Source organism: Gracilinanus agilis, chromosome 6 (assembly GCF_016433145.1).
Source record: "Gracilinanus agilis isolate LMUSP501 chromosome 6, AgileGrace, whole genome shotgun sequence".
NCBI classification, from domain to species: domain Eukaryota; kingdom Metazoa; phylum Chordata; class Mammalia; order Didelphimorphia; family Didelphidae; genus Gracilinanus; species Gracilinanus agilis.
In genome coordinates this window covers 162,224,938-162,252,361 of record NC_058135.1, presented here as the reverse complement: position 1 = coordinate 162,252,361, position 27,424 = coordinate 162,224,938, and the positions used below count along the sequence as shown (strand labels likewise).

At 34.9% G+C, this 27,424-nt stretch overlaps 1 protein-coding gene across 1 annotated transcript in view; it reads left to right on the top strand.

Moving 5' to 3' along the window:
* The window catches only part of CEP135 (centrosomal protein 135), an 87,085-nt gene that overhangs the window by 31,557 nt on the left and 28,104 nt on the right, over nt 1-27,424 (top strand). The window contains exons 11-15 of the mRNA XM_044680405.1: nt 7,298-7,521; nt 8,610-8,762; nt 21,171-21,323; nt 25,842-25,919; nt 26,316-26,467. Coding sequence (XP_044536340.1) covers nt 7,298-7,521; nt 8,610-8,762; nt 21,171-21,323; nt 25,842-25,919; nt 26,316-26,467 — 760 coding nt within the window. The remainder of the gene's footprint in view (nt 1-7,297; nt 7,522-8,609; nt 8,763-21,170; nt 21,324-25,841; nt 25,920-26,315; nt 26,468-27,424) is intronic.

Sequence of the window (27,424 nt, the reverse complement as noted above, 5' to 3'; positions counted from 1 at the left end):
AAATGATCCATTTTATATCCTGTGATACTTTCCTATCTTTTGTACACAAATGCTTTCCTCATCCATAGATCTGCCAGATAAACTATTCCATGCTCCCCTATTTTGCTTTTGGTATCACCCTTTATGCCCAAGTCACCTACCCTGCTTAACTTTATGTTGGTGTCCAGAGAGAGATATGGTCTATACCTAGTTTCTGCCACACTGCTTTCCAGTTTTCTCAGCAATTTTTGTCAAATCGTGAGTACTTGTCCCCCAAATTTGGATCTTTGAATTTATCAAACACTAGATTACTATGGTCATTTCCTATTGTATATTGTATACCTAATCTATTCCATTGATCCACCATTTTTTTTTTAATTTTTTACATTTTGCCTTAGAATCAATACTAAAATATAGGCAATTGGGATTAAGTGACTTGCCACAGCTTTAAAGTATTTGAAGCCAAATAATACTTGTTGTTACTACTTATCATTTTAAGGTAGATTCTTCTTATCTTTTTAAAGGAAAGCTCTATTTATTCCCATGTTTTCTAGTGTTTTTAATAGAAATGAATGTTGTATTTTGTCAAAAGCTTTCTGCATCTATTGAGATAATCATGATTTTTGTTGTTTGTTATTGATTTTAGTCAATTTTACTGATAGTTTTCCTAATATTGAACTAGCCCTGCATTTCTGATATGCCTGGTCACATGTATGATCTCTGTGTTATGTGGGTATAATCTTAACTTTTTTTTAATGTGTTGTTATTCTTTCCATTTACATTGTTGTGGTTACTGTGTGTGTTCTTTGCTTGTTCCTTCACTCTACATCAGTTCATATAGATCTTTCCATGCTTCTCTATATTCATTATACACATCATTTCTTACAGCACAATGATATTCCATTACATTATTACATTATAATTTGTTTAACTTTCCCAATTGGTAAGTATCTGCTTTGTTTCCAATTCTTATATATCACCTAAAGTGCTGCCATATTTTGGACTTTATTGGGACTTTTCTTATCAATGGTTTCCCTGTAGTATAAGCCCAGTAATAGTCTCGTTCAAAGGGTATGGACATTTTAATTACTTCATTCACATAATTCCAAATTGCTTTCCAAATGATTATATCATTTTACAGCTCCTCCTACAATATACTAATGTGCCTAACTTTCCACAGTCCTTCCAACATCAGCTGTTGTCATTTTTGTCATTTTTGCTGGTTTGTAGAGTGTGAGCTGAAGCTTCAGCTTTGTTTTGATTTACTTTTTTCTTATTATTAATGATTTGGAGCATTCCCAGGTAGTGAGTATTTTGTGGTTCTTCTTTTGAGAAGTTTGTTCATATCCTTTGATCATTTGTCTATTGGGGAATAGCTATTAGTCTTAATATGTAATTGCATATATATCTTGGATACCAAACTCTTATCAGAGAAGTTTGATAACAAAGGTTTTTTCCCCCTTTTACTGCTTCCCTCCCAATTGTCTGTGCAGAAGCTTTTCAATTTCAAGTTCTCTTTTCTGTTGTAAACATAGTAATAGCTCCTTTAGTTACTTGTAATGCCTTTTTTTTTTTTTTTTTTTTTTTTTTTTAATAAAGGTGATTCTGTCCTCACTGGCTGTCTTTCCCTCACCAGACCCTTTTTTCATTTGGTATAACTTTCCCTTTAGAGTTTTGTTTATTAGTTCCTTTTTCTCTTTTGATTTTATCTGGCTACATATTTCTTTCCCCACTTTTTCCCCCCTCAGTCATGCCTCTCCCCTTCAACTTAGTCTATTCCTTAGTTTTAAATTTTCATTTTTTGAACTTCTTTCAAAAAAAAAGATTTCTTTCACTCTCTTCATTATCCATTCTCTCTTTCTGTTTACTCTAGACCCTCAGTCTCCAATTGATACCCCTTATAATAATCTAGTCTCTTTTCTCTGTATTCTGTATTTTTATGCAATCAAAGCTTCAGAGTTTCCAGTCTAGGCTCTCCCCTCTCTGTACTTTCTGCCACTGTCTTGCAGGGTTGCCCTGTGTATTCCTCTTTTCTATTGTGCCTCACTTCCATAACAATGCTAATTATTGCAGCTGTCAGAACACTGCCCCATGGTAGGGCCCCTCCCCCACCACATCCCTGATCATACAGCCCATCACTAGTTTCTTGTTGACTTTTTTTTTTTTTTTTAACATTTGCCTGGAAATCTCCCTGTGTCCATGTTCTTCCACTACACCATGTGCCAGTTGTCTCCAGGGATTCTGACTTCCCCCCTTTCCAGGACAAGTAGATTTTTCAAACACCAAAATCACTAGAACTCATCTGGTGTAAGATCACCTCCCTTCACCAACCAAAGGAGCATTCAGTAGTGGAACCCTCCCCCACCTCCAAAGTAAGACCTTCCTTTCTCCCCACCATTTATTATCTTTTCCCCTTCCTTACCAATCCCCAGTAGGCTTTTCTCTTTCTGTGACTACGGAGATGATCTTCCTCTCATTGCTAGCCTTTGAGTTGATCCTGTCTGTACAAATCTCTCACTTCTCTCTCTCACCTTGCTTCCCTCCCTCCTTTCTATTAACCTTTTATATGGACCGTGTAATAATATAAGTCCCACAAAAGAAGCATTCAACTGCACGCAAAGGTATTGCCAGATTCTATCTAGCATGCCCCCTGCTTGCCACTTCACTGTTTAAATCTCTACCAGATACATCTGCCTTCAGCCCTGTCTACTTATGTATATTTAGGAAGAAGATTCTCAGTGGTGGTGTTTTTGTCACTGTTGCTATTATTGAATTTATTCACTCCTCCTGCATTTCTGTATTTGGGATGTTTGAGAGCAAATAATTTCATCAGTTTTAGTTTTCTCCCTAAAAATGTTTAAGACTCTTCATTATTGAATGTCCTCCTTTTGTTCCATATGGTTAAAATCAGATCTGCAGGATAAGTCACCCAGAACTACATTGTGAACTCCATTGCTCTTTAGAACACATTCTGATCTTTCCTCCTTTTCCTTTTATGGTGAGGAGTGAGTAGGCAAATACCCTTTCCTTTGTATTTGGAAGTTTTTCTCTTCATACCTTGCAGAACTTATTGATTCTAAGTTGAATTAGGACACAACTTCTGTGTCTCAGAGTTGGACAACTAGGTGGTACAGTAGATAGAGTGCCAGAACTAGAGTCAGTAAGACTTAAATTCAGATATAGCCTCAGACACCTAGTGACTCTGTGACCCTGGTCCTGGTAAAACCCTTTTTTACCTCAGTTTCCTCATGTGTAAGAAGAGCTGGAGAAGGAAATGGTAAACCATTCTCGTATCTTAGCTAAGAAAATCCCAAATGGGGTCATGAAGAGTTGGACATGATTGAAACAACTGAACAACAGGTCTTGAAGTTTGTGGTCCTGGGGGAGTTTGGAACATTAATATGTGAACTCTTTCCTTTGGAATGCCATTTTCTGTTTGGAAGTTTTGGTCAATTCTTATCTGTTATTTCCTTTTTTGTGGCATTCATGTTTTTTTTTTTTGGTCCGGCCCTCTTCTTCTGGGAAACATGATCCTTAGGTTGTGTCTGTGCATCTGGTCTTCAAGTTCTGTTTGTTTTGCTTGCATAATGAGCATATTTTCTTTTAATTTTATTGTTTTTTGCTTCTTTTCTTGTCCTTCACTTATTTGTACTCCTACTTTGTTGTTCTCATTTTTGTTTATTTGGTGATCCTTGCCTTTGTAGATTCACACTTTTCTGTTCATTATTTTTGTTGTGCAGGACATATATTCTGCTCTCATAATTTTCGTGTATTTTTGAAACCACTCGGTAACAATATTTTATGGTTTCATATTATCAGATATCCCAGGGTCAAATGTTGAATCATTTACCTTATCTTTTGAGTTTTCTTCTTCCTGAAATCTTTGGTCATTTTCATTCCTCTCCTCACTCCCAACCACCTTATTTTTCTTATCTCTCACTTCCTGACTCCTCTCTTTTGAATGTGGTTTATTTGGGGCTAGATCTCAAAACATCTCAATCTTCTATACTGGGTAAGTGATGCTTCACTAGCCTAGGTTTTTGCTCCATTTGACTTTTGGATGGTTAGAACTGATTCTAGCAGAAATACTGTGCTTTTCCCCTTAAACTTGGTAGAGTACTTGCACAGCACTATCCTCTTTATCTTAACTTGGTGTGACCTATACTATTATTTCCTCCCCAGTTTTCTGCCCTGGCACCAGCAGTTCAGAGCTTATTCCCACCACCCCCCTCCATGCCCCCATAATGGTACTTCCAGCTTTCAGCACCTCCCTTCCCACCACTGCTTTTGTTTTGATGTAAGCCTATGTCATGAACTTGGGTCTGTTAGTACAACTTCCCTAACAGTAATGTATTAAAGGAGGGGGGCAGGGTCTGAGTGAGTTCAAAGTTACAGTTCCTGAGTTTTAGGTGATTTTTTTTTAACTGTCTTTTTGATTCTGAGTTTTCTAGACAATGGAAACAGCTGAAGTAACTTATCCTTTGGTTTGTGATTTCTATTTTAGGGGAGCTTGAGAGGTTATGGGAATTGGAGAAAATTTCTTGTTCACCTTATAGTCCACATGACCCAAAAGTCTCTCCTTGATGTTTTTTCTAGGTTAGTTGTTTTTGCTGGGAGACACCTTACATTTTCTTTTCTTTTTTTTTTTTTTTTTTTTTAAGGCCTTTGACTTTGTTTTTAATATTTCTTGATGTCTCATGGAATTACTAGTTTCTATTTGGTCAATTACAATTTTCACAATTTTTTTTAAGATGAGGTTTTGTATCTTTTACCAAGCTGCTGTTTCTCTTTCTGGTCTTTCTTCAGTTTAAGATGTAGTACTGCTAGGCCCCCATCCTTAACATTGTTTTTCATTAGTTCCCTTGATATTCTTGATCTTTTGTTCTTCCAGATGAACTCTGTTATAATTTTTTCTAATTCTATAAAAAAGTTCCTTGGTAGTTTGATAGTTATGGCACTGAATAAGGAAATTAATTTGGGTAAGATTGTCATTTTTATTATATTAACTCATCCTGCCCATGAGCAATTAATGTTTTTCCAATTATTTAGATCTAGTTTTAATTGTGTGGAAAGTGTTTTGTAGTTGTGTTCATATAATTCCCATTTGTCTTGGCAAATAGATTCCTAAATATTTTATATTGTCTAGAGTGATTTTGAATGGAGTTTCTCTTTCTAACTCCTGCTGCTGAGTTTTGTTGGAAATATATGGAAATGCTGATGATTTATGTGATTTTATTTTGTACTCTGCGACTTTGCTAAAGTTGTCCATTATTTCCGTTAGCCTTTTAGTTGATTTTCTAGGTTGTACCCTGCAACTTTGCTAACGTTATTATTTCCACTAGCCTTTTAGTTGATTTTCTAGGATTCTTTAAATATACCATCATATCATCTGCAAAGAGTGATAGTTTAGTTTCTTTATTGCCTACTTTAATTCCTTCAATTTCTTTTTCTTCTCTAATTGCTACCACTAGTGTTTCTCCAGTTCTTTCTTCCATAGCTCTCATTTCTTTTCTCATTTTTCCTCTGGCTCGCTCCTTCCCTCACCTTTGTTTTTTACATCATTAATTTTTTTTAATTTAAAAATCTTTGCTTTATCTGTTAGTAATTCTGGTTGGATTTGTATCCAATCTGAATTTTCTTTTGAGGCTCTGCTTTTAGTTGCTCTAAAGTAATTTTTTTCTTCTGAGTTTCTGTTCTTCACTTCCCTGTCATTACTTTTTTTTATGGTGTGATTCTTTTTTGTTTTGCTTATTATTCAAACCTACTTACTAACTTTACATTTTATATTCAGTTCAAGCTCTGTGTACTTTGGGGAGAATATTTGAACTGAGCCTTTGTCCTCTTGGATCTTAATGCAACTTTTTTGAGGATAGTTGGGATTTTGTTATTCTAAGATCTCAAGGACAACTCAGACTAGGGACTTAAAGCTTTTAGTATTATCAAAGTGGTGAGATCTTAAGAAAAGTCTGCTTTGCCACCCTTCTTTTTGAGATCTACAAATTCCTGATTCAGGCCTAGGACTGAGTAACATGACTGTGGACTTGTCACTGGTTGGAAACCAGTAGATTGCTGCTGGATTTAGCTAACATTAGCAAGCTAAAAGGTGACACAACTATAGCCATCTTTGGTTTCAGATGTCTGTTCTCATTATTCCACTTCAGTCTTCAGATAAGGCTGATGGCTAAAACAGTGGCCTTTTTACTGTGCTCCTTTTCTTTAGTTGTTATATTGTTGCAGGAGAAAGATTAAAGTGACTGAGGAAACATGGCGATGGGCCAACAAATAGGGACCAGTTGCCTTCCTCAGTTTTGGCACTGAACCCTAGATATAGGGGAAGACAGATTTAAAAATAATCAAGGTCAATTATTTAAAAGGAACCAACATGAGATAATCTGATTTCTAATTGGAGGAAAGATAGGGGACTTTCCAGGTTGAAAGGGAGAGATCAAACAGGTGTGATTCCCTGAAATCAGAAAAGGAGGTGCCCCACTAACCCCAAGTGTCTGTATTCAGTCAAAGAAATGTGGAAATAATATTTGATTGATCAGTATGGGGAACCAGTTTTCCCATAAGACATATGTGTTGCTTGAGATGTATAATTGTTGAGAAAACTTGCGTCAGTCTTCAGATCCAACTGGGTTTCTCGTCAGTATAACCTAGGTCTTTAGTTAAGTCTCTAAGCAACAGATAGAGGTGTTCAGCTTTCCAGCCATGCAGGGCTAGGTTCAAACAATACAATAAGGCTTTCTTCCAATTCCCAAAACTGAATAAAGTTTTCTCACAAGACAGAAATTGAACTAGATGGAGTCATAAGATGGAATCAGTGTAGTTCACTCAGTTCTCACAATTAACCACTTTCTACCCTAAATTCCCTCGAAATATGGCAAACTGTTTTGTTCCCACTATGAGCCTTTGAGCCTTTGTCCTCTGTATAATAGAGACTTTTAGTTCTTTGAGATTGTTGTGTTCCATACCTCACAGCTAAACAACAACATTGGTAGAGTATTATCATTATAAAATACTTTTTTTAAAAAATGATTTACATTTGAACTTGTACTTTGAATTTGAGATACAAGCAAAAGTTGAATTTTATAACCATGCATGTTCCGTAGGAACAATTAACTTGCTTTCCTTCATTACTAATGTTTGGTACAAACAAGTTAAGCAGAAAAATATTCCCTGCTTTTTAGTATTATATTTGTATTATAGGAATTCAGCATTAAAAAATGTTTTATGATTAAGACAAAATTATTTTAAAAAACTTTCTTTCATTCCCCCAAACCCTCTTTTAACAATTTTATTTCATACTGATTTACAGAAAGAGAACTTGTTCTAGAAGTAGAGAGAATGAGGAAAGATTACTGTGCAACGCGTAGGAAAAAATCACCTTCTCGTCTAGATGTATTTCTTAGGACTGTAGAAGAAGAACGGGATCATTATAAAAAAGAACTAGAAAGACTCCAGAAGATCATAAAACGCAGATCTATACCAATGCGAAGTTCAAGATGTGAAAGAAGTTTAAATGTTATATGTCCAGAAAAGGTAATGTCCTTTCGGTCAAAAGTAGTATAATATAAAACAAAGGAATCTCAAAGTGATTCTGCTAATGATTTGTTATTACTTTAAAATGCAATTTTGTGATATTTGAGTTTTTATTTTATTTTTCAGGGTACTAATGCAAATTTTTTGTATTAGTAATTAAAAGGTTTTTTAATCAGTACCTTTGGTGATATTTTCCTCTTGCTCTTACCCAGACTTCAGTTGTATTATATTTCCCAGTCTCTGTTGGATGCCACATTTTCAAGTTGAAAAATTTTTAGTTTTCAATTTACATATCAACACCCTAACTGTCATCATGAGTAGATATGGTAATTTATCATAACATGGGTAACCAAATTATTTAAGTTAACTTAAAAGTCTCATTTAGAGACTAAATTGTACTATTAGTCTTTTCTTCTTCCACATCAAATCTTAGCGCTAATTCTTTTAGTATTCAATGTACAATTTCAAGGTATGGACAATAACCTAATTGATCTAAGCAATTTTATCATGCCAGCATACACACTAATCAAATGGACAAAGACCTTTGAGGATACATGTCTTCTGAATATACAATCCTTCACTGCCACCTAAGTCCCAGTAGCATTTTTATTAGTGACATATGAAGCAGGATATTCAATAGTTTTAGGCAAGCAACTCTGCCTAAAATAGAGGGTTTCATGGAGTTTTATTCTAAGGTGGACAAAGTGAGCTGGAGTCTTTTGCAGACCCATCAGTCTGGGATATGACCATATTTGCTACCTTAAAATCTGCTGATAATGAGTAGACCAGATAAAGTTAATAAAGGGGTTGTGGAATTCCTTGGATTCATGGGCTACATTTGATGGATTCTGGTTTTATTTATTTATCAAAAGCATTGATAAAAATGTTGAACAGAATAGAGTTAAGGGTAGAGTGCTTTGCTTTACTTAGCGAATGGTAAATACCATGAATTACACTTACAAAGTCAGGATTTTCTTATTTTAGAACAGTTTACTTTTTTATATGTTATAAAATATTTTTATGGCTTGGCTTCAGAAATATATTATTTTTATAATTGTAACAAATTCTTTTTTTTAATTATTTTGTAGGGTGCTTACATTTCAGAACTCTGCCTAATCACAAAAGAGAGAGACGAACTTCAGGCTTTGTTGGATAAATTTGAAAGCCACATGGGTGAAATACAGTGCAATGTGAAATTATTGACTGCAGAAAGAGACAAACTGAGTGACCTATACAGTCAAGTAAGAAATACATTATCATTAAAGAACTTGTGGATTAGATTGATAGAACTAGCTGACCTTTGTGTAATTTTTGTGTACTTCACCTTAAGCAACAATGAACTAAGATGTAAATTACTTTAATATTTTCTTTAGTCAACCTACTTGTTTAGACTTCTGCCATTTGTAAGACCTGCTAAAAGGTCAGATTTATTATTATAGGTTAGCCTGTCAAACTTATTAAAAATCGTTTCTTGTTTCATTATGTTTCCAAAACAGGAAATCTTTATCCCATATGCTTCCATATGTTTTCTTCCTAATCAAATATCTATTACCCATGTCCTATTACACTTAAGTGGAGTTTAAATGAGTTAAGTTCACATAACTAGTTTGTGAGAGAATGTGGACTGAATTTAAGACTCCAGTGTTTTATCCATCATACACATGATTGTTAAAGGAACTGTCATGTAGAATAGGGGTAATATTTAATCTGTGTAGCTTCAGAGGGCAGAAACCAGGTAGATCCAATGAATGAGTGGGAATATAGGAGTGGTGATAAAGAACTTTATAACTAATAGAGCTATCTAAAACTGATTAGGTTGTGTTGGTAGGTAGTGAGCTACAGCTGCATCTTTAAAACTATTTAGGCAGTGGCAAAATGACTATCTGTTGGTATATTTTTGCATGGCATATAGAAAGCTAGAATAAATGACCTTTCATTTTTTTTTTCTCTTAAGATGTTTATGTACCCTTCCATTCTAAAACTACCTATGAGTAGAAGAGGCCTCTTTACTTAGTAAATTGTTCATTCTTACATTCATATGTCTAATTCATTATATTCACTTATTAACTACCAGTCTTATTTTTCTGCCAGGAATTTGAATGTTTTTAAAATGTATTATGGGTAGTATAAACACTAATAAAACAATGATCAAAGTAGGTAATAGTTTTACATAGTGCTTTCAGAACTAGCCTGGTTATCTGTCCTTCCTTCTTCCTCTTATTTAGAATGTTAGCCCTAGAGGTAGCTACATGGCTTAGTGGATAGAAGGCCAGGCCTGGAGATGGGAGGACCTACGTTCAGATCTGTTTTCAGACACTTCTTAACTGTTTCTTAAATCCCAATTGCCTAGCCCTTATTGCTCTTCTGCCTTGGAACCAATACTTAACATGGATTCCAAGACAGAAGGTATCAGTTTAAAAAAAAAAAAGGTTAGCATTACATACACCTTCATCCAAGTATTCAAATCATTTCCTTTTCCTTTTCTATGTTTCTTTTGACTATTGTGTTTGCTTTTCAAAGTTCCTGCTGAGCTCCAGTATTTTCATCCGAGAGGCTTGCCAGTCCTCTGTTCCACTGAATATTCCATTATTTTCTCTATTCCTTCCTCCCCCCGCCCCCCCATATAAAGTTGTACTCAGCTTTGCTGGGAATCATTACTATTAGCCACAATCTATATCTATTGCCTTTTAGAATATTGCATCCTAAGATGTCTCATTTACAGTAAAAGTTATACAGTCTTGCATAAACCATTTTTTCTGGAAGCTTATAGTAGTTTTGTTTTGTTTTTATATGGAAACTATGGATTTTGGCTGTGACTTTTCTGGGATTTTTTTCCTCAGGGGGTAATCTTTGTATCTTCATTTCGTTCTCTGGCTCTGTACAGTTTTCATTTACAGTTTCTGTATCCTGATCTTCAAGGAGTCTAATGATTCTTAAATGATCTCTTGATGTATTTTCCAGATAAATTGTTATATCATCTGTCATATTTTCTTCTATTTTTTCAGTCTTTGATTTTGTTCCAATATTTCTTGCTTCCTCTCACAGTCTCTACTGTTCTAGGTTTCAAACATCCATTATTTGGGTAAGGTTTACCTCTTACTATTTATTTATATATATATATATATATATATATATATATATTCGTGTATATACACACATATTTTTTAATACCCTTCTTTTGTTTTCCTCCAGAGCTCAGCTCTCTTCTCTTAGCTAAGAACCTTACTTCTAACTTCACTGAAAAATTTGAAACCATTTGCCAAGAGCTCCCTGTGGTTCCTCTACCTCATCTCGCATTTCTCAGCTATTTTCTCTACTGTCTTCTCCTTTGAAGAGATGGCCTTTCTGCATTCTTGATTCCATTCCATCTCATCTTTTATAGCATGTTGCCTCTTGTACCTTCCTTTTCTCCCTGTATATTGGCTGCTTCCATGCTACCTATAAACACCTATTAAAAATGCTCAGTGAATAGCATTCTTAAGCTTCTATGTTCCAGGCACTGGAGATACAAATAAATGCAGAAACAGTGCCAATCCTTAAGGAGCTCACAGTCTATTAGGGAAAGCAGGATTGACAGTATGCAAACAACTATATACAGACAAGATGGATCCAGGACAATCTGAATATAACAGATGTTGGGTACTAACATTAGGCAGGGATTATCAATGGCTTCTTGTAGAAAGTTGGATGTTAGCTGAAACTTGAAGGGAAGGCTGGGAGTTAGAGATCAAGAAAGGCATTCCAGGCAAGAGGGACAAGCGTTGAAAGTCCCCAGAGTTAGAAGATGGCATGTCTTGTTTTAGGAACAGTAAAACTGTCAGGTTGAATACTGAGTGGGTAAAATAAGATATAAGAAGACTTGAAAGGTAGAAAAGGCCAGACTTGAATGGCTTTGAAAGCAAAATAGAGAATTTTATATTTGATTATGGAGATGGTAAGATAATCATTGTATATTAGTGAATTAAGGATGTGGAACGGATAGCTCATTGGATGACAATCTAAAGAAGGGAGAGCCTTAAGCCAGATAGACTTTTGCAGAAGGCTAATGTAATAGTTCAGGCATGAAGTGATATGTCACTTGATCTCTAGTCCTATTGTCCTGTATCTTTCCTCCTTTTTGTAGCTAAATTTCTCTAAAAAGCAATTTAAAATTAATACTGTCACTTCCTCTCCCTTCATTTTCTTCTAAACCCTTTGCTGTCTGGCTTCAGAAACTCATCCTTCAATTGACATTGCTCTCTGCAGAATTATGTGTGATCGCCTAATTACCAAATCTAATGGACTTTCCCTCAATCTTCATACTTCTTGATCTCTGCAACCTTTGACACAGTTGATCACACTCTTCTTGATATTCTCTTCTTTCTAGTCTCTTGCGATACTACTATCTCCTGATTTTCCTATCTACTTAACTGTTCCTTCTCAGTTACCAGGTACCTAAAGATTTTATCATAGGCTCTCTTTTCTTTTCCATCCATACTATTGTGTTTGGGGATTTCAACTCCCATGCATTAAGTTTTCTCAATAAGGGAACTGTGGGAACTTTGTGAACTACACTGGCTCTACCTTGTGACTCAGTTCTAGATTTGGTTCATTTCCCTTTCTATTCGATTATGGGTCTAGTCCAATTTCTGTCTTTGAGAAAACTATTCAATTATGGGAATCGTGAGAAAACCAAATTGTATTGTATTGTTTGAACGTAGCCCTGCATGGCTGAAAAACTAGAGTATCTCTTTTCATTACTTCAATATTACCAAAGATTTCTACCAGCAGTTTTCTTGACAGTTAAACATCTCAAGCAACCTGCATATCTTACTAAAAATTGTCCCTATGCTGGTCAATTAGTTAATGTTTCCTTCTTCTTTTGATTGAATACAAACACTAATGGGGGAGTGGAACATCTCATTTTCTGATTTCAGGGAATTGCACCTGTTTACTCTCCCTTCCCAACTTGAAAAGTCCCTATTCTTTCATCCACTTAGAGATCAGATTACCTGTTATTTTCTTTAGTTGTTGTGGAATTATTTGTTCCTTCTTTGTGAGACATCTCTAGAGCTGTAATAATTTTTTATACTTCTTGATGCTTTTTTTGATTTAATCCTCTTTCCAACTATCCTGAACTGATGTTTTGTGCCATGGCCAGATTCTACACTGTCTGCAGTTTTGTGTGGGGCTTTCCAGTCCTGTTTGGTCTTACTCTAAATCTTCTGGCTTTCTGGACTGGCTAACAGTATCAGAAGTTTATGTTATTCCCCGACCCCCACCCAGTTCTTGAGGTTCAAGGTGCTAGATCTTATTATGACATCTCAGGTAAAGTGACGGAGACCTCTCAGACCTTTGCTTGTATCCCTGTGCAACTGGACCATCCCATGACTCCTGCCTTTGGCTGGTTGATTTGGGAGTTTCAAAATTATTTGTTTGCACTGACTTTTCTGGCAGCTCCATTTCCTTTTGCCCTCAGGTTTTTTTCTTTTTCTTTTTTTAAAACCCTTTCTTTCTGTCTTTGAATCAATACTGTGTGTTAGTTCCAAGACAGAAGAGTGGTAAGGGCTAGGTAATGGGGGTTAATGACTTACTTACCCAGGTGACACAGCTGGGAAGTGTCTGAGGCCAGATTTGAACTGAGGACCTCCTGTCTTTAGGCCTGGCTCTCAATCCACTGAACCACCCTGCTGCCTCTTACCCACAGATTTCTAACTGGCTTTTTGTGCATTTCTGATTTTGGAAGGTTACTTAATAGTTTGACATTTGATTATTGTTTGTTATTCTGTCTGGCGCAAATTTCAGGTTTTTGAGTAGATATGTGGCAGTCTTCTGTTCAGTCCATCTTGGCTGGAAGTTGTACCATCTATCTTTATGGAAAATCAAGCAGATAGCATTATAGAGATGAGGAGAGATACTCTTAACTTGCCCAGGTTAATATAGCCAGTAAGTGACAGAGTAAGGATTTGCATCTTTGTCTTCTGACTAAAAGCCTAGAATTTGTTCCTATATAACAAGCCAGAAGAGGAGCCCGGTTTAGATAAAAAGAAGAGGAGCTTGACTTTCAACATGGTTAATTTTAGATGATCTTCCATCAACCCTGTGAGGTTGTGTTATTTTTATACCCAATTTCAGAGAAGGAAACAAAGATTCATGGAAGTTAAGTGACTATCCCAGGCTCAAACAACTTGTATCTTTGGCAGTACATTTCTCCCCTTAAATTATATATATTTACTCACCCATGTTAAATGTCTAAATGTAAGTTCCTTGAAGGCAAAGGAATGGTTTTGGTTTTGTATTTTGCTTTTTAAAACAAACATCTACTTATATCTTTTTAATATCAAGTCATTATATTCTAACTCCTCCACCCAACCACTGCAAAGTGAGCATTGTAGTAATGGAAAACCAACTGACAACAGTGGATACATCATTCTACACTTTTAGTGCCCTACCTCTAATGAAAAGAGAGAGAAGCTTTTTCACCTGTTTTCTGGGGGGAAGATTAATCTTACCATTACTTAGCATTTGGTTTAATTTTAGTGTTGTCTTTTCTTTTCGTATTGCAGTAATTATTTGTCATTCTCCTGGTTTGCTTTTCATCGATTCTTATGAGTTTTTCTGTTTTTGTGAAACTGTGTATTTGTCATTTCTTAGAGCAAAATAATGTTCTGTTATGTTCCCATATCCTAGTATCTATTTCACAATTAGTAGGCACTTTGTTTCCAGTTTATTGTTACCATAAGAAGTGTTGCTTTGTATCTTTTGGTATGTGTGAGGCCTTTTTCCCCCCTCCTTGTGGGCTATATGCCAATAACAGGATTTTTGAGTCAAAGGATATGAACCATTTAATTAATGACTTTTCTTGTATAATTCATAGCCTTAAGTCACTTTTTAGGGTAATGGCTCTTAGCTTAATATTTTGTGTTGCTTTACAGTATTTTTTGGTGATCAAAACTTTTATTATAGAGATTTGCTTTAAATTATTTTTTTCTGTCAGTTCAGTTTTCTTTTTTCTAATTTCATTAATTTTTTTCATGAGAACTTTTAAATTTTTATGCAGTTGAAATTATTTTATTTTTTTACTATCCCTTTTTTGGTTTAAATTTTTGTCCCATCAAGTTGTAGACTTTTGTATTAAATTCTAATTTTTAATAGTGTGAACTTTTACAGTTAATTCAGACATTGATTTAGTTAGTACATATTGTGACAAATTATGAAATGCTGATCTAAAATAGTTTCCTATCAAATTTGCCTCCAGGTTATCCAGAAATTCTTGTTGAATAGGGAGCTCTTCTTTAAAAATTAATTAATTAAGAAATTTTTTTCTATGGTTACATGATTCATGTTCTTTCCCCCTCATTTCTTCCCCCCCTTCCTGAGCTGATGAGCAATTCCACTTGTTTATAAATGTATCATTTTTCAATACCCATTTCCATTTTTTTTTTAAATTTTTTTATTTTAAACCCTTAACTTCTGTGCATTGACCCATAGGTGGAAGATTGGTAAGGGTAGGCAATGGGGGTCAAGTGACTTGCCCAGGGTCACACAGCTGGGAAGTGTCTGAGGCCGGATTTGAACCTAGGACCTCCCGTCTCTAGGCCTGGCTCTCAATCCATTGAGCTACCCAGCTGCCCCCCTCCCATTTTATTAATATTTGCAATAGAGTGATCTTTTAAAGTCAAAATCCCTAATCATATACCCATCAAACCACGTGATCAATCATATGTTTTTCTTCTGTGTTTCTACTCCCACAGTTCTTTCTCTGGATGTGGATAGTGTTCTTTCTCATAAGTTCCTCTGGATTGTCCTGGGTCATTGCATTGCTGCTGTTAGAGAAGTCTATTATATTCCATAATGTATCAGTCTCTGTGTATAATGTTCTTCTGGCTCTGCTCCTTTCACTCTGAATCAATTCCTGGAGGTCTTTCCAGTTCACATAGAATTCCTTCAGTTCATTATTCCTTTCAGCACAATAGTATTCTATCACCAACAGATACCACAATTTCTTAAGCCATATCCCAATCGGTGGACACTCCCTCATTTTCCAATTTTTTGCTACCACAAAGAGCACAGCTTTAAATATTTTTGTACAAATCTTTTTCCCTATGATCTCTTTGGGGTATAAACCCAGCAATGGTATGGCTGGATTGAAGGGCAGACAGTCTTTTAAAGCCCTTTGGGCATAGTTCCAAATTGCCTTCCAGAATGGATGGATCAATTCACAACTCCACCAGCAATGCATTAATGCCCCTATTTTGCCACATCCCCTCCAGCATTTATTACTTTCCTTTGCTGTCATATTAGCCGATCTGCTAGGAGTGAAGTGGTACCTCAGAGTTGTTTTGATTTGCATTTCTCTAATTATAAGAGATTTAGAACACTTTTTCATGTGTTTATTGATAGTTTTGACTTCTTTATCTGAAAATTGCTTTGAATAGGGAGCTCTTATTAAGCATAGTTGCATTTGCCTAGAATCCCTGCTGTTGGGAAGGCTGAGGCTGATGGATTGCTTGAGCTCAAGAGGCCTGAGTTGCAGTGGGTTAAATCTGATCAGGTGTTTGCCCTATGTCTGATACAAATATAGTGAGCTCCTGGGAGACTAGTGTCAGTAGGCTGCTTAAGAAGGGGGCAAACCAGCCTGGGTTAGAAATTGAACAGATCAATGAGTAGATGCAGGAGAAATAGGGAATTCCAATCTTAAAAAAAAAATGGTAAGGAGTGCTGCTAGGTGGCTCAATAGATTGAGAGCCAGGTCTGACCTCAGATAACTTCCTAGCTGTGTGACGCTTGGGCAAGTCACAACCTCCACTTCCTGGCTCTTACTGCTCTTCTGCCTTGAAACCAATACTTGATATTAATTCTAAGACGGCACAGAAGAGTTTAAAAAGGATGGGGGGGGGGGGTAGGAGGGAGAGAATTCCTAAATATTTTAGACTGAATTAATTTAAATTTTACCAAGAAGTTCTTGTCAAATAGGGAATTTTTCCTTTAATAATTTATTTTTTAACTTTATTAAACACGAAAACATTGATTTTGTTTGCTTCTCTTAAGTGATCTATTGCTCTGCTTTTTTTTTTTTTTTTTTTTTTGACAATTCAACACTCATTTATTTATTCAGGAAGTATTTTATGCTAGGGGAGGATAATAGGGATATAAAACAAACCAAAATCTTAACTTCATCATTTATATCCTTTTGGGAGAAAACAACACATACATAGGACATTCAATACAAAATATAAACAAAGTATGCACAAAATCTTTTTTTGGTGTGTACATATTAGAATCTAGAGTCAGAGGAGGAATTGAGATTGGCTTCTTAGAGGAATTGAAACCTGGCTGAGTCTTGAAGGAAAATAAGGATTCTGTAAGTCACGAAGTTGCCTGAGGGTGCAGCCTATGCCTGGGAACAGAGAAGAATGAGGAAATGTCATGTATAGAGAAGAACTAGTATGCCATTTTGACTAGGAGGTAAATTGTGTGATGAAGAGTAATGGAAAGAGGTAGACCAGAATTATTAAAAACATTTTTTAACTAATTACATATAGTAACAAATTTCTACACAAGCTTTCCTAAATTATATGATTGAACGTATCTCCCCCTTCCCTTCCTCCTCCCAGTGCTGGCAGATAATTTCATCTGGGTTATAGATGTATTATCATGCAAAATACATTTTCATAATTGTTCATTTTTGTAAGTAAGTAATCTTATAACACCAAAATGCCAAAACATAAACCCAAATAAACAATAGAAAAATCATTAGGCTCTCGTGCATTCTGACTCCAACAGTTTTTTCTCTGGAGGTAGATAGCATCCTTTGTTTTAAGTCCCTCAGAATATTACTGAATCATTGTATTGCAAATAGCTAAGGTCTGTCACATTTGATCATTTCATAATATTGCTGATATTTCCTGGTTCTGCTTATTTCACTCTGCATCAGGTTAATGCAAGTCTTTCCAGCTTTTTTTGGAAATCTTCCAGTTAGTATTCAATTACCATCATATACCACAATTTGTTCAGCCATTCTCCAATTGATGGATATCCCTTTAATCTCCAATTCCTTATCACCACAAAAAGAGCTGCTGTAAATATTTTTGTACAAGTAGATCCTTTCTCTCTCTCTCTCTCTCTTTTTTTTTTTTTTTTTTATCTCTGCAATACAATCCTAGTAGTGATATTACTGCATCAAAGGGCATACATTTTTTTATAGCCCTTGGGGCATAATTACAAATTGCTCTCCAGAATGGTTGGATCAGTTCACAGCTCTTCCAGCAATGAATTAGTGTCCCAATTTTGCCACATCCCCTCCAACATTTATCATTTTCCTTTACTGTTATATTGGCCTATCTGATTTAATTTGCATTTTTCTAATCAAGAGGGATTTAAAACATTTTTCATATAATTATTGATCACTGATTTCTTCATCAAAAAACTGCTTATTCATATCCTTTGATCATTTGTTAATTGGGGAATGACTTGTACTCTTATAAATTTGATTTAGTTCTTTATATATTTGAGAAATGAGACCTTTGTCAGAGAACCTTGTTATAAAATTTTTTTCCAGTTTGTTGTTTCCCTTCTAATCTTGGTTGCATTGGTTTTGTTTATACAAAACCTTTTTCATTTAATATAATCAAAATTATTCATTTCATACCTTGTAATATTCTCTATCTCTTTATTTGGTCATAAATTCTTCCCTTCTCTGTAGATCTGACAGCTAAATCATTCTATGTTCCCATAATTTACTTATAACATCACCCTTTTATGTCTAAATTATATACCCATTTTGACCATATCTTCATATAAGGTGTGAGATATTGATCTATACCTAATTTTTTCCATAATGTTTTCCAGTTTTCCCAGCAGTTTTTGTTAGATAGTGAATTCTTATCCCCAAAGTTGGGATCTTTGAGTTTATCAAACACTAGATTGCCAAGGTCATTTATCCCTTCTCTTTTCCATTGGTCCACCTTTCTGTTTCTTAGTCAGTACCAGATTGTTTTGAAGCTTACAGCCTTAAAATAGTACATTTTAAGATCTAGTATCACTAGGCCACCATCCTTCACTTTTTTTTTTTATTAGTTCCTTTGATAATCTTGATCTTTTGTTCTACCAGATGAATTTTGTTGTTATTTTTTCTAGTTCTATATATTCTATTTTTTTCTAGTTCTATAAAATAGTTTTTTGGTAGTTTGACCGTCATGGCACTGAATAAGTAAATTAGTTTAGGTAGGATTGTCATTTTATTATATTAGTTTGACCTACCCATGAACAATGAATGTTTTTCTAATTGTTTAGATCTAACTTTATTTGTAAGAAAAGTGTTTTTGTAGTTGTGTTCCTATAATTCCTGTGTTTGTCTTGGCAAATAGATTCCCAAGTATTTTATATTATTTAGAGTAATTTTAAATGCAATTTCTCTTTTTAACACTTGCTGCTGGACTTTGTTTGAAATCCCACAACTCTGCAAAAGTTATTAATTATTTCAACTAGTTTTTTAGCTGATTCTCCTGGATTCTCTAAGTATACCATCATATTATCTGTGAAGAGTGAGAGTTTAGTTTCCTCACTGCCTACTTTAACTCCTTCAATTTTTTTATTGCAAAAGCTAACATTTCTAATACAATATTAAATAATAGTGATAATGAGCATCCTTTTTTCACTCCTGATCTTATTAGGAAGGCTTCTAACTTATCTCCATTGCAGTGAAGCTTGCTGATGGTTTTAGAGAGATACTACTTATTATTTTAAGAAAAGGTCCTTTTATTCCTGTCCTTTCTAGTGTTTTTAAGAGGAATGGGCATTGTATTATGTCAAAAGTTTTTTCTGCATCTATTGAGATAATCATGTGATTTCTGTTAGTTTGCTTATTGATATAGTCAATTATGCTGATATTTTTCCTAATACTAAACCAGCCTTACATTTGTGGTATAAATCTTGTCTAGTCACAGTGAATAATCCTTGTGTTATTTTTCTGTAGTCTCTTTGCTAGCATTTTATTTTAAGATTTTTGCATCAATATTCATTAAGGAAATTGTGAAGAACTTTAAAAGCCAAACAAAGTAGTTTGTATTTGGTCTTGGAGACAAGAGGGGAGCCATTTGAGCAAGCTAGTGACAAGATCAGAGATTGAATTCAGAGGATATACAGACTACCAGAATAATCCAAGCAAAAGGTCCTAAGGGCCTGAATTAGTATGGAGATCATGTAGTGCATAAAAGGCAACATAGAAGAGAGATATATCATAGAAACAGAATTTCCAAAACTTGACAACTGATTGGCTCGTGGAAATGAAGGAGAGTAGAGTTTAGAATGTCTCCACAATTGCAAACCTGAGTATAACTGGAAGAATGGTTGGTGCCTTCAAAGGAAAAATAGGGAAATTAGGAATTGAATAGTTATATTTTGAGGGAAAGATAATGAATTCTAATGAATTCTCTTTGGATGAGTTTGAGATGTCTCCAGGACATCTGGTTGGAGATGCTTAATAGATATTTTGGGGGTGTGGGGCAGGAATCCAGGAAAGATACTAGGGCTAGATATCAGAATTTTATAAGAAAACAGAGTTTTTTAAGATTGTATAAGTTTTCTTTTAAAAGAAGACATCTCACTCCTCTCAAGTGTTTATAAACAACCAAGGAAACATGAACAGTGATTGATTAGTATGGGGACCAATTTTCAGATAAAACACATGGGTCTTACCTATGAGTTTTTGGATCTGATCAGGTTTCTGGTCAGCATAACCTAGGTCCTTAAGGACATTAAGGGTCTCTAAAAAATAGGTGGAGGTCTTCCAACTTCCCAGCCACATAAGACTAAATTCTATATATAAGTAGCTATAGTTCTGCATTGATGGAGGACCAAAACAGAAAAAGGAGTTTTGGACTTTATTCAGTATCTTTTAAGGAGCCATTTCAGAATCTTGAATAAAGGAATAACCTAAATATTTGTTTGTAAAGAGATTATTTGACAATATTAAGAAAAATGGATTGGAAGGACAGAAAATGGAGATAAGAAGAATAGTTAAGGCATTGTAATTGTCCAAGTGACTAGTAACAGAGTCACATACTGTGGTAGTGTAGAGAGAGCTAAAGGGACAGATCCCTGAGGTATTATGTATATATAATCAACAGGCTCTCAGTTAATTGAATATTAGTGGTGAGAAAGTTGGAAAATTCAAATGACATTAGGATTTAAAAAAGAAACTTAGCTTCTGTTTAAGTATCAATTCTAAGACAGAAGAGTAGCAAGGACTAGGCATATGACTTGCCCAGAGTCACACAGCTAGGAAGTTTAAGACCAGATTTGAACTCAGATCCTCCCAACTCCAGACCTGGCACTTCCATCCACTATGTTTTCTAGCTCCCACTGACACCAGGATTTTTAACACAAACTACCAAAGTTATGGTGCCACTAAGTAAAATAATAGTTGACTAATACATTTAGTTTGTACAGAATATTGAGCCACTAAATTATAGGTCTTTGCAAATATAAATAACAGAAAATAAATTTATACTATAGGTAAGACTGCCTGGTAGAATTCAAATAATTATTCTTATTTATTTCATAAATGTTGCATAACAAAATCATGACCTGGTGCTTTCTCATATTACAGAAATCTTATTTTGTGATTATAATGCTAGAATTCTGACTTTGACAATTTGTTTTTTAAGGCACAGCATGATTTATGTACACTAAGAAAGGAAGCATCGTATTCTTTGCCACCCCAAGAGATTCTTTGTCTTATGGAACAAGAAAAGGAAACCGCATTAACCGACTTGAGATTAACGATTGTAGAAAAGGAAGCTTTAAGAGAGAAGTTGAAGGTGAGTGCTTTGTTTCTTTGAAATTCAAGATTTTCAGTGTAACTTTAGCAGCATTTGTAAAATGATTTATAAGCTAACCTAAGATTTTAGAACTATTGCAGAGAAGAAAAAAGTGCGTGGTTGCTTCCTTGAATGTATAACTAAATTTAAGTTCATCTAGATTTTAAACACCTTTAAGTTCTGAAGAACATTCTCTATCTTTGTGAATGTTGAAATTCTTAGGACTTTCAGCTCATAATAAGTACCTAAAGTGTGCTAAAGGAATGTTTGAAATGAATATCTAAAGCATTTCAGGAATAAAGTTAATCAAAATCATCTCAAATTGTATTTGTTTTTCATGGAATCTCTTATGACAAAAGATGTTCAAAAGGAATTTATTATAAAACTTAATATTGAAGTGTTAAATTTATTTATGACTTTTCATCATGTATTTTTCAAATACTTGGATTGAGATGAAATCCAGGAAAAAATTATTATATAATTCCATAGTCTTTAAGATTGTTATCAATAGAAGAAACCATTAAGATAATTTAGTCCTACCTTTTCATTTTAATCCAATCCAATCCAATCCACATTTATTAAGTATCTGCTATGAACCTGGCATCAGAGGATACAATTTATAAAACAAAAGTCTGTTCCTGTCCTCAAAGAGCTTACATTCTAACGGAGTGAGCCAACACACAAAAGGAGACAAGAAAAGGGCAGTAGGGCCAAGACACCAGCTGCTACTTGGTACAGGAACATCTTGTTCTATAGAATTGAAATAAGGCAGAACAACTGATGCAAAGAAGATTTGAGAGTTCAGTTTCTGCCCTCTATAAAGGAAGGCATTGGGACAAATTTGATATTTTTACTAGTCCTACAATCAGAGGAAAGAGGAGACTGAGGAAAGTGGAACTAGGCACTGTTTTGGTGAGATTAGAGGTATCAAACTTACTCTGGGAGCAGTATATTTTTCTTTGGAATTAAAATCAACCAACCAAATTGGGGAACTAAAGCCCATACAGACTGAATGATGTGGTCATCATGGTAAGCGGTGCATAATTCATGAGTTCTCTCTCTGAAATAGTGAAAATAGTGCCAGAAAGGGAAGAGTCACAAGCAAATCAAAAATGTGATTAAAAAGAAAATGTCAAAACCAAATGATGTCTGTTCTTAGAGAAAAGACAGAGGGACAGAGGGTGGAGGAAAAGGAATAGACTACAATCAAATTATTTCTCTATACCCTACTTTATTAATTCAAAGTCAAAAGGTAACGGTTTTTATTTTTTAAAAAAGAATATGAAGGAGGAAAATACATAATAACATTCTTAATGGTGGGCATGAATGGGATGAACTAAGATAACAGATTAGTTTAGAAATTAGAATTTAGCAATAAGATATTTTAAAGATTCATACAGTTACATTGAGAAGCTGAAGTAGAATTTAAATTGTATTTTGAGTTCTTCCTGTGTCCAATTCACTTGAGTTTCTTTGTTTCTGCTTGGAGATCCCTGATCATTTTCTATTTCATTTGCTCTTTTTTCACTTCCTGGAAAGAAGCTGTCAATTGTATTTTCTTTTTTTTTCTGTTGTTTACTCATATTTTTTCCCTTCTTTCCCTCCTGTAATTGCCTATATTCTTGCTTCTATGATTATTTGCCGAATTTTTGAATTTGGATTATTTTGACCTGAATGGGCACTTTCTCTGCCCTACTGGTTGATTAGGTTAAGCAGATTTTAATGGGCTTTGATGTAAGATCTTCCCCAGATGGCCACAGAAGTTTGTATCTTCTTTCCCTGCAGTCTATGGGGGAGGGGTGTTGTAATTTCCCTGCCCTCTGAAGACTTATCAGTCCTATTGATGAGATTTAGGGGAGGGAGATCATCTGTAGAGCTTGATGTGCCCTGAGGCTAAAACCTCAATAGAAAGGGGAGGGGGGGCAAGATGGAGCATTTTCACTGCTTCTAAGTTGCCCTCCTTGTGTTTCTCCTCTGGCTGCCACCCTGCTATCTGTGTTCAACTTCCTGAGACCAGCACAGCTGTGGCAGCAAGGCCCTCTCTCTGGACTAGTGAGTTTGCCCGCCCAGAGATTCCAGGAGCTGCTGTAGACTCCACAAAGCACGTAGGGGAGGGGTCTGGGATTCCCCTTCTTCTTTCCCTCAAACCCAACAGTTCAAGAATTCAGGCCTTTTTTCTTGGTGTACCACTTGAGCTGACCAACAGGAGGATCTCCCAGCTCTGTCCTGTTGTTAGATTTGGTTTTCTTTCCCCTCAAAGCACTTTATTTTTTATCTCAGTGTGGAAGGGTATGGAGGTCTGAAGTTTGCTCCATCTAAGCCGCCATCTTCCCAGAATCCCCCCTGGAGTAGAACTTATTATGCTTAAGGTAGATTTTTAAAAGCAAGGGTAATAATTTTGATTTCAGACAAGTCAAGGGTGAAAATAGGCAAGAGATAAAAGAGATACAGAGAGAAATTCCCATAGCTATTGAAATAATATGAGTACTTAATAAATATGTACTGAATAGGTAGCATAGTATCTAATTACTTAAAGAAAACAATTAAATTGCAGAAAGAAATAGACAAAACAGTAAAACTTGGGAACCTCAGCATGTCCCTTTCCAACCTAAACAAATCTGACAAGAAAAGTCAAGGAATTGAAAAATTTTAGAAAAGTTAGTTATGATATAAATCAGCATTACTAAAAAAGAATAGAAAGGAATCTACTAATTTCTCAACTATGGTACACAAAAGATTATTATGTGCTAGGGCATAAAAAAACCTTATAAATGCAGAAATATTAGGTATATCTTTTATTGACTACAATGTAATAGAATTATGTTGTTGGAAAGTTTAAGTTATCATAGCCTCTTTTGTTCTAATTTTTTACTTGCCACTCTTCTGTCTTCTGTACTAAAACAGAAAGTAAGAGTTTTTAAAAAAAATTCTGGTGTCATATTTGAATTTTCCAAATTCCTTACCATTAATATTCAACTAACTGAGAGTCTGTTGATTTACTTTTATCTAATACTAAAGTTAAATTTAACACATTCTTTATATTTAGCTTTGCTTATTCACTTTGGTTCCCACAAAGGATGTCAAGCCAACAGACTTTTTTTACCTATTTGTTTTTTTTCCTGAATATTGTTTTGAAAATCTCTTCCTTGTAATTATGGATTTTATTGAGTATGTCTTGCAATGTTCCAGGCCTTCATATAAGCAACACAATATTATAATGAAGTAGAGAACTTCACCATTTATAGATAGTCTCTTACTTATATAGGCCTACACCTTTAAAGATAGTGACAAGCACTTGGTAAGTTTACATCTTATTTTATGTCTCACTTGACATCAGTAATTAGAGAGTTATTGATTTTTTATTTCTGGTTGCATGTATCAGAGAGTCTTGTAGGATGATAGCATATGCATATTTTAGTTACTTGGAGGAGAACCTTCTAATTAACATAAGTTCTTCCAAAGAGCATGTCAATCGTGGACATTAGACCAAAATTTCACATTTAGATCACCCACAGTTATTATTTATAGATTGTCTAAAAAGTCTGTGATTCTTTTTATCCTTTGTTCCCTTTGTGAAAACAGAAAGGGATCATATAACTGACAAAATTAATCACCTGGTGGCCAAACTACTGGAGAAATTGTTTCCTGTACATGTCTAGGTTGATTTTCAGATAGCAGATGCTTTCACTAGTACTTTCCTTGTAACCTTTCTAGCATGGTAAAACCTTCCAGAGTTTATACTCCTTTAGCATACATCAGTGATGGAAAAACTACTGCCCACCAGATGCGACCCCCTGAAATGTTCTATCTGGTCCTGTGTGACATTATTCCTAATCTGACGAATATAATGAGTAGGATACAATACAATGAAACTTCGAAAGAGTTGCCTTAGAAACAGACTGACAGATGAGCATTTCCTTTTCTTTGGCCCCTTCTTCAAAAAAGTTTGTCCATTGCTGGCATACATAACCTTTGAGAATCCATTCTGATTTCCATACCACAGAGAAATACAGGAGTAAAATATTACAGAAGTAGTAGGACATTATAGATTATAAAAACAAATAGTCATGTATGCCTCCAGGCCCTGCCTTGTAAGTGGGTAGAATTAAGAGTAAACTAAATACTGTGTTCTTAGTTGTTTTTTATATATTTTTTTAATATGTTGATACAGTTTTTTTTTAAACCCTTGTACTTCGGTGTATTGTCTCATAGGTGGAAGATTGGTAAGGGTGGGCCGTGGGGGTCAAGTGACTTGCCCAGTGATACAATTTTTAATGATCATTTTCTGATATTTCTTCTCATATCTATTCAAACACTTTGAGTCTAACATTTAAAACTTTTTAAAAAAATGTTGTATGCACACAAGACCATAAACTCATTGAGAAAGATTCATTAATTAAGCCATCTAAAATTCTTGATTCCTAATATCCCCTAGACCTTGTACACAACAGGTTCTTAATAAATATTTGTTGTCTTATTTGTGATTTATGCTAATATTTCTCATAAAATTTCTTTCAGAACCTACAGGAACTGGCTTTTGTGGGAAAATCGGAAATGGAAAAAAATCTTGAAGATCTGGAAAACATCAATTATGAGGTGAATTAAATTGCTTTCAAAACAAACTTTTTAGTAAATAATTTTTTTTTCTCTCTAAACAATTTTCTTTGAGAAATATCCTTAAAGGATCATGTAGAAAGGGAGCTTAAAAATCATGCCCCAAATCCTTCGATTTAAGGAAAACACTTTTAAAAGGGAAAAAGAGAATTATGCCTGCAGTTGTTAGGACTCTGGCAATAGGGGTCTGGAAAATGTAATTTAAAGATTTGTTTGTATGGACTATTTTTGTTTACATTTCTTTTATAAAAAAAGAAAGAATAAATACTTTGTGTTTACTTGTAGAAACTTTTTAAAAGTATCCTTAAAGAGTGGCAAAAGGAAAGTCTACAACTCCTTCTCTAAGTATGTCATTCCATTTTTATCCATTAATTACAGCTTGAAACTGAGAGATGTGATTTGAAGACTAAAGTCTCAGTGATGAGGGAGACAATAGAGTCACTAGAGAATAAACTGAAAGCCCAATATCACAAACTTATCCATGTTGCTGATGACTCGTCACAACAGAAGACAGCATTGAACTCATTAAGGTAAGCTTATTAGACCTTTTTAATATGCTTATGATAAAGTTTATCACCTTGGGAAGCAGTTAGAATTATTTCATGCCCATTGGTACAGAATTACAAAAAAAATGTGTGTCTGCAAGCCCAACTATCTGATTTGATTTCTCTTGTCTGCAACAAGTTTTCTTTTACCTACTAGTTCCATTTGTCCATTTGCCTTTTATCTTTGAATGAGCTTTGGGAATCAGAAAATCTTATATTCTACCTCTTACTGTACTTTTTTTTTATTGTGTCACACATAGAGCCTGACTCTGAAGTAGTGGCAGGAAACTACTTTCAGAAATGGCTGCCACTTTTTCCCTTCCTCCCTCCCCCCAAGAAGAGTGGCCTGGGAATTAGATTCCACTGAAGTTGTCCTCCAAGTGCTTATAGTCTAAGAAGAGGAAAAAACAGATACACAGATAATTTAATACTGGGTAAATTTTGCATTCATAGGGCCCTCTGATGACTAGATCCTTACTGAAATGAGAAATCAGTAGACGCCACATGAAAGAGGTGGCATTTGTGAGACTATTAAAAAATGGGTGGGAATTTGACAAGTCAAGAATAGGGAGGGAACAACATTTTAGGTGTGAGGAGCAGTGTGAAAAAAAAGTTCAGAGGAAAGCACAAGACATGTTTGAGGAGCAGAAGGTAGTTTATTTTGACTGGAATGTAAAGTTAGGGTGTAGGATAATATGAAATAAGGCAAGATAGAGTGAAATCAGATTGTAGAGGGTCCTTGAATTGGAAGACCAAGTAATTTGTACTTTTTTTGGAGGCAGTAACACTCTCATGAGGCGTAAGTACTTTTCTTGTTCTTGAAGAAACGATCTTTTGTAATATTTGGTACAATGATGATAGAAAAGTAGTTTGATGGGGATTCTTCAGTATCTGGCTCTGTTGGGACCACCTTTGTCAAATGGAGCAGTTTTCTTTGAGTAC